The sequence below is a fragment of the Typha angustifolia genome, chromosome 7 (assembly GCF_048772165.1).
Source record: "Typha angustifolia cultivar Huaian chromosome 7, ASM4877216v1, whole genome shotgun sequence".
Classification (NCBI taxonomy): Eukaryota; Viridiplantae; Streptophyta; class Magnoliopsida; order Poales; family Typhaceae; genus Typha; species Typha angustifolia.
The window spans coordinates 15,059,591-15,068,172 of NC_133245.1; the positions used below are offsets into that span (position 1 = coordinate 15,059,591).

Genomic DNA, 8,582 nt, shown 5'->3' on the forward strand with positions numbered 1-8,582 from the left:
CTAAAATATAGTATTAAATATAAAACAATACTTATATGCTCTCAAGCTCAGTCAGGACTAATTTGGAATTAATGCTGATGCTGATATCTTGCTTTAATCAATTGAGGCATGCAATCATCGTTGCAATAAGTGATAGATGATGAAAATTCTGGATGTTAGAAAAAGGTTATGTGAAAGTTTCAATGTGTACATCACATGCAGTTAAATACTCCAAAATTTGGCAGAGCACAATTGGGCCCAAAAGGCCCAATTAAAAAGTTGTAACAGCTACGGGCTACACAGCCCATTAATTAGGCTCAGAAACGGTAAAACAAATATGTTTAATTATATTTTAAGCCTCAATTTCCAAGCTTTTCAGATCAAATATACTTCTCTACAATATATATATATTCACAAATATGCTTTACCAGTGTGAGGGTACTCTGTAAACCGCAGAGCCTTCCCATTTTTACTATTTCTCTTCCTACCTTCAGCACTCTCTCCTCTTCCTCTCCTCTCTTGCGTAGTGTAGTATAGAAATTTTCGTCTCTCTCCCGTAACCTCTAAAGAGGAGACTTTGAGAATAGTTAGAAATTTTTGCCTCTTCTCTTGTTAAATGCCTTCTTTGATACGTGTGTGCTCCTCCTAACCAACATAAGAACTGGTGTTTTTCCATCAGATTTTAGACTCTTTATTTTGTGCTTTTAAGTGTTAGAGCTTGTACATTTCTTTTTACCAATCTTTTGTGTATTGGAGCTTGTATTATTCGAATTTTAATAAATTATATGTCTATAAGAGAAAATGTTATATGTGGTTTTCCGAGGGTCAACTTAAACTTTCCACAGAGAATCTCAGGCTGAATGAATGCTGCTTGAAAGATTCGACCTCCAAAGTTGTACACAGTCTTGGAAAAATTTCTGCATTGTTACATGACTTCTCATCATCATGCCGACACTTTTTATTTTGCTACAGAAAGCATTCCAAGGACAACTCGTCTTTGACTGACAATTTGATTCCTGCTGTCTAATTAGGCAAATATTTATACCCAAAATAAACTTTGATGGTATTGGTAGGCCGGCTACTCCCTGCCTTTGGACCTTATAACTAACTACGGTCCAAGTTTGCCCACTTACAATCCATTTGTACAAAAATTCCTTACGATCTTCTTGGATTTCGACCTTATAACTATAGTCCAAGTTTACCCACTTACATCCCAATTAGAGTTCCTCACCGTATAATCCGAGTGAAAAACGAATATGTATAATTTTCAAATAGAATATCCCATCAAATTTTAGACTAATTATATGATATTTGATTTATAAATAATTAATACAAAAAAAATATTAAGATTTTTTATATATATTTATAAAATCAATCTTCGAATACATCATTAGTAACAATATTAATATTAATTATTTTAAATAAATAAATTCTAAATTATTTTAAAAACATGGGGATAAAAGAATATCCAATATCTGTTTCGAAAATTTATATATGACTCGTAACCGTATCTTTTTTTATAATTCTACCCGTGTATTCAAATCTGTATCTGAATATAATAAAAATTTTGTATCTAAATTCAATTTAAATTAGATGAGAATTAATCCAATGCGTTTTCACCTATACTCATCATCCATCTCAAACCTTCACGTGGACCGATCGATCTTTTAATGGAGGGTCAAAGCTTTAGTTTTAGCATCTTTTGTGTTCGTGCTGCTCCTAACGCATGTATTGTCTTGCTTACTTGGTGAAAATATAAGCCTAAAATAAAATGCCACGCCACATGGGAGTAGGTCTCTTCTTGGCAAGATTAGAAACTTTGTGGAACAATCGAGCATGCCACTAATTATTATCTTCCACTAGGAGGAGGGACGAGGGTTGAAGACTATATCCACTCTAATCTTCAGATTATAATACTTTTAAGTGGATAAGAATAACAATGCTCCTCAACTTGTCTTCACCCGGAGGAAGGCATGCCTTTGGACTTGGCTCGCATGCAGTGATATTTATACCTGTAGGTCACTTTCCATTGACCACATCTAATATTGGATCACTAATGGAAATTACTAGCTACATCACCTGAAACTCAGTGTGATTAGAATATGATTACAGAGTAGACGTTACCCCTCTTCTTCGCTTGCCCTGTATTTTCTAAAGTTGACCTAGACATCATGGTCAATAAGATAAAAGGAATACTCAAACTTTAAGAAAATATGCATGATTAGTCCTCATATTATGGGATCATTGTATGATGGGTTCAGTTTCTGAAGTTATAGCAATTTTTTTTTAATTCAAATCGGTAAAACTATTGAAATTATATAGTAGGCCTCTCACTACAAGCAAGTATATTTTGTAAACGGTTTATAAAAGTAGACATTTTCTTAAACGCAAAATACTAAAATCGGATGAGATCAAGTATAGAATGAGAGTGGAACCCATGTTAGTGATGCAACTCTTAGTACCCCACTCAATTAATCTAACTCGAACTGCAACGCACGTAGAAGCACAAGACTGTGAGGGTGATGTTTGAGATGGAGGAGGCCCAGGAGGAGGATGATGCCTGAGGTTAGTGAAGACAGCTCCATCCCAGCTAAGTAGTTAAGCCTTGCAAGCAAGAAGAGGGGCAAGTAGATAAAAGGTGGACAAACTAAAGCTATTTAGCTTTTAGGTTGGAAGATGACGAGACCAAAATACCCTCCACTTCCACCTCCACTTCAACTTCCACTTCCGCTTCCACTTCCAATTCTGCCCATCACCCATCTCCACCAGGGATTAGTCATTAGTAGAGTAGGGGAGTGGTGGACTTCCAAATTCAAAAGACAAAGAGGACCATGTGGGGGGCGAGGTGTTTGCATGTGACATTGGTCCCTATCAGCTTTAGTTTATAAGTATATACCATGTTGCTGGTTTGTATCATAGTATGAGAGATATATTATAAATACTAGATACTATTCATTTATTATTTTTTCATTTTAAAGAAATAAAAATATATTATGTGAGAATACTCCACGATGGTTACAAGTAAAATAGTTGTTACACTCATATTTTATCTCGTTTGACTCTTCTACCCTATTAATCATAAATTGACGAGTTTCTCTTCCTCTATCTTCTATTGTTACTGACCTCCTCTTTCTCCGTTAGCCCCTTTGGTGAGAATTATGGGAGAGGTCTACCGTTCTCGTACTAGGTTTTTCTTTTCTTTTTCTCTTTTTATTTTGTCCTTTTTGACCGTGTGCAATCGACTATTTTTTGACATAATATGGATTATAGCACATCACCCCGCAAATCACCTCATTGTTCCTCTCCTCTTTCATATGCTTCTCGTTTTTTGTCTCGTCATGTTTAGTATTGGTTAAACTCACTATCACTTGCTGAGATAGGGTGTTGTTTGAGACTTTTTTTTTATACTATTTTAAAAACTTCTAACCCCGTTCAATAACTAATTATATATATATATATATTTAAAAATTAAAACCAAGAAAATAAAATCAACTAAGTAAAGTTGGGGTTTAGGCTCAAACCAAACATGGGCACCAGTTTCTTGATTTGTGTTTTGATTTGACTTGGAAATGTTTCTGTATCCTATCCGGTTGCAGCAAAACTTAATAAATCTCCCAATCGATTGATTTGTAACAAGGAATCTAGTGCTCAATTTGAAATCCATATTTTAAATTAGATTTCCACCGTCAATCACGTGAAGACATCCGTGATCCGTCTCTCTCTCTCTCTCTCTCTCTCTCTCTCTCTCTCTCTCCTGGGAGAAGCGCCATTTGTCACGTCGACCCGTAGAAATCTCTCTCTCTCCCTCCCCCATTTCGGACGCTTTGCTTTGGATTCGTAACACCACATGGAATCTAATCCAAGTCCACGTGGCCGATCGTCTCGGTCCTTGTCACATTCTCCCTCCCTTACGCCATCTTCTCCGTAGTTTCCGTACTAGAGAACAGAGAACTAAGCGAAGACTTAATATGTAGTCGTGGTCTAAAATTATTATATATATATATATATATATATATATATATTCTTTTTTGCATGAGACTATATGAAGTATATATGTATACTGACTAGTGAGCTGAGCTCTTTGTTATGATGTTGGATGATTCATATAGAATTGGATATAGATCTATCTTAGTTTCATCTAGCAGTGGGTCCATATTAAATTACAATTTTTATCAACCAAAAATCCTATGTTGCATGTGCTATATGAAGTCTGGTTATCTCACAAAATTAATCAGGAAAATTGCTACAAGTGATATAGGATGTATGACAAATGTAGAGACTTTTGGTGGAAGGTCTAATAGAAAACTCTCTCAGTAAAGGAGAATTAAACCAATGGTGACAAAGTGCTGCATAACCTAAATGTAAAATGTTCCAAACTTCTGCTGGAGGCAAAGTGTATACATGTTATCATGATACTTTCTTTACCCAAAAGGCACAAATAAATCTACCCTGCAACCTCTCTCTGGCCTCTTGCAGGCTTGCAGCTGAACAGTGAATTACTATTCTCTTCCTTTACTCTAAAGATAAAACTTCTAACCATATAAATATGTTGATAGATATCCGATGCAAATATCACCCACATTGCACTCACTTTGAGTAACAACAAAGGGCCCCACCAATGTTCTCACTCATAGTGTTCCTTGTCCCTCCTCGGGGCCCATCGATGTTATGATGGATGCACCAAAAGATAATTCACTATATATATATATATAAGAGAATAGAATATATGGTAGTAAGTTAAAAATAAGTTTGTCATTCATTGAGAGATAGATTAGATAACTTGGTCAGACATTTTATAAATTACACCCTGCATTTAACGTTTTTGTAACATGATCTTACTTTTTCTCTATATTTCTCGTTTAATACTATGATATTATGTCGACTAACTGATATTGATAAAATTATTAAAATATTATTATTTTTTTTCTTCTCTTTATCCATCTTCTAAAGAAGTTATAAGATGTGAATCATAAAATATATAAAAAATAAGGTGCAATTTGTAAAATCCCTCGTTCTCTCTTAAATATGGACCATAATAAATTCAAATCATAAATATAGATCACGCTCCAAATTCATAAAATATCAATTCTAACATTCAAGAAAAAATTGAATTGCATCGTGACCTTTGATACAAGATAGTAGAGCTCAATCAATATGCTACAATAATAATTTAAATTTACTATATTAACCCATATGTCCTAAAAAATTACTTGATCTTTCTCATAATGCTATTGATATATAAACTTCTTTATACTGGTTAAGAATATTATTAAGTTTTTTTTGAGATAATTATATTTAAATTTCTTAAACTATCATTCATTTTTACATAGGTCATTTACTTATTTTCATAACGCTTTATCTTGCTCAACTATGTATATTAAATGCTCTTTATCTAATTTGTCTGTCAAAAAATATTACATTAATACACAATCAATTTTAGGTATTATTAGGACTGTTTTACTTTTATTGCAGAGGAAAAAAAAATTAGTGTGAGAAGTTGGTAATTAAATGGTCCTTCAATTGAAATACTATTAGCACCTCAATGCGGAAACTATTGATAAAGACTCAAATTTATAATTTTATTTTGTAGAACTAAATTAGCCCATCGCAAACTCCGGAGATTCCGCCTTTCAATTGGTTTGCCTCCAAAGGAAGCGTTCACTCACCGTACAACGTTACAAATTCTAGAGTAAATAAATCAACATTCCCACCCATCCACCGACGGTGACCCGACTCGCGTTTAAATTTCGAAACCCGCTTCGGGTACCCCGAACGAAATCGGAATTCGCCGAACGTCAACCAATCAGGCGAGGCCACGTCAACGGAATGACGTGTTGGTCCAGCCGCCAGAGCGGAAAGCGACACGGACCGGCCGCCACGTTGGCCTTTTACCGGGTAAAACCCCTCGGATAGAAGCAACTCGTTTTCCGGATATGCCCTCGGCGAGGTTCCAAAATAGCATCCGTGGCCCCGCCTGCCAAAAAAAGCTTCGGCTGACTCGGATCGGCGTGACGACCGAGGCTGCCCGGTTCGGGCGGTACGTGTCGTTTCGCACGTATGGAAGGACGAACGAACGAAAGGGAGGAACGAAGGAGCGCGTGACAGCGATAAAAGGCTTGGACGATTCTTTGGAAACCCGGGTCAATTTTGACGATTCTGAAGACCGAGTCTGCGGGTTTAAGGCCAGAGAATTCCGATTCCAACGGTAACGAGCCAATCCAAAATAAAGTGAAAGGAAAAGAAAGTAAAATTATCATATAATTACTGTTATGACTTTTAAGACTAATTGGTGAAGCAAAGGTTTAGGTTAGCAATGGCGAAAACCGGCTCAAAACTGAAAGAAAGGTGGTGAGATGAGGATGGTGGGCGTTTCCGATTCATTTCGTAACCTCTTCTAATTAAATGAGAAAAAGAAGTCGAAACCTCAACTTTTCTTTTTTTCTTTTAAAAAGTTTTGGAGGGAAGGATTTAAATATTTTATAAATTGTTATGGTAAGATCATAGAAGGGTAGATCATACCCACAAAATTTTTTAATTAAAGAAGGGAATAAAGTTATCTAGGAGACACCCCTTATATCTTGCGCCATATCAGGCATTGGGCCCAAAGGGATTGTATCATTTAAAGAGAGCGGTAGAATATATATTATCTTAGCAGTTAACAGTGAATTATTATTATCTTCTTATTATTTTTTTTCTTTTTTTTTTTTGAAAAAGAAAAGAAAAAAAAAGAAGTGGGTGAGAATTGGTAAAAGTATATTTTGTTCATTAGTGGAAAGATTGGGGGTAGTAATAGCATAGGAGAACCAGGGCATTTGTTACGCCCACGGACTTTGCCAGCCATTCAATGCCTCACCAAACGCACATCTCCTCTTCCTTTCCATTCTCCAACATTTCCCCTTCCTCTCTTCCACTTTGCCTCCTCCAGTCTTCGCCGACGACGTGTTATCAGTCCTCACAGGTAAAAGAGACGGAGGTTAACAAGAAAAATCTCTTCTTTGGGAAGAGTTAAAAGGGAAAGATGGAATCTTTCTCTTTTATCTTGCCCTCTTTCATCTACTTCCCGTCTTCTTCTTCTTCTCTTTGGTGGCGTTTTAAACTTAGGAGAGTTTTGTGCCGTTGTGTTGGGGTTGCAGGGAGAGAAGGAAGCAGCACCTATGGAGGCCTTGAAGAGCAGTTTAAGGCAAGAAGCGTCGACGCACCAACAGCAGCAAAGTCTCATCCTCGCCGACGAAATCAGTTGGGCAGTGGAAAGAGGTAGCCTCTTAGGAGAGGTGTTCCCCTTGGACGACGTCCTTGACGACTACCTCCTTGACCTCGGGGAATTCGCCGAGCCCGAGGAGGAAGAAGACAAAGAAAACCATGAACAGAAGCAAACGGAGGAAGTGAAAGAAGAGAACTCCAACTCTTCGTCTTCCTCCTCCTCTCCTGAACCGTCTCCGCCTCATGAAATTGGCCTTCCGGTAAGCCTCTTATTCTTCTCCTAATAGGGACTATTTTGCGACAAAAAGGAGCAATTTTTAACGCTTTGTTGCGCTCTTTTCTCTTTGGGTTACCGTAGGTTCCAGATGCTGCGGAGTTGGAATGGGTATCTCTCATGATGGACGACACCCTCTTGGAGTTCCCGCCGCCTCCAAGCGTAGGCTACCACCTACCTCCACCACCGCAGCCTTGCCATGGACGAACCCAAGAAGCCAAATCCCCAACAAAAGCAACTATTTGCGCTCTCTCCACCGAAGCTCTCGTTCCCATGAAATCCAAGCGCAGTAAGCGTACCAGAGCAACCTCTTGGTCCCTCTCCGGTTATTCCTCCTCGTCCTCTTCTTCCTCTTCCAACTCCACCGTCACCTCTTCTTCTTCCTCCTCTTCCTCCTCCGTCCTCCTGTACGAGCCAAGCTTGCTTTTTGACGACAGCCCACCGCTCCCCAAGAAGCAAAAGCCCAAGAAGCGCGGCCGGAAGCCCAAAATTTCGCCACCCAACTCCCTCGCCGGCGCCGGCGAGAGGAGGTGCAGCCACTGCGGAGTCCAGAAGACGCCGCAGTGGAGAGCAGGGCCAGAAGGGGCAAAAACTCTTTGCAACGCCTGCGGAGTCCGGTACAAGTCCGGCCGGCTACTGCCGGAGTACCGGCCCGCCTGTAGCCCAACGTTCATCAGCGAGGTCCACTCCAATTCCCACCGCAAAGTTCTCGAGATGCGCCGCCAGAAAGACGCCGAAGTCCTCGCTTCCACCGCACCGGCGGTGGCCTCCTTCTGAGACGAATTTAGTCCCGTCCTGCTTGTATAATTCCTCCTTTAATTCTAGGTAGGTGGTCAGCTTTTATTTCTCTTTAGCTTTCAGTAGCTTATTAGTCTTTTTATTAGGCTATAGGGTCAGTGGAAACATTTTTATTTATCTCTAGAATTTAGAGAGAAGAAGGGGGGATTTTTGCTATGGTATCATTTGTAATACATCCATGCATATACAAATGTTAAACAGTAGATTAGAATGGCAGAGAGAATAGATTGAGCATTCTAGTGTGATTTTGTAGTTGGGTTTCTTTTTCCTCAAAAATGTGAGAATGGTTGCAGTGGGAAATTGTTCTCGGTAAAATGCTCCTTTCCTCTTC

General features: G+C 38.5%; 1 protein-coding gene across 1 annotated transcript; it reads left to right on the forward strand.

The window, feature by feature from the left end:
• Positions 1-6,778: 6,778 nt before the first annotated feature.
• Positions 6,779-8,582, forward strand: LOC140763666 (GATA transcription factor 5-like). The gene is made up of 3 exons (XM_073101952.1): positions 6,779-6,937; positions 7,113-7,439; positions 7,538-8,582. The coding sequence occupies exons 1-3, from the start codon at positions 6,824-6,826 to the stop codon at positions 8,228-8,230; spliced, it is 1,134 nt and encodes a 377-aa protein (XP_072958053.1). The 5' UTR covers positions 6,779-6,823; the 3' UTR covers positions 8,231-8,582.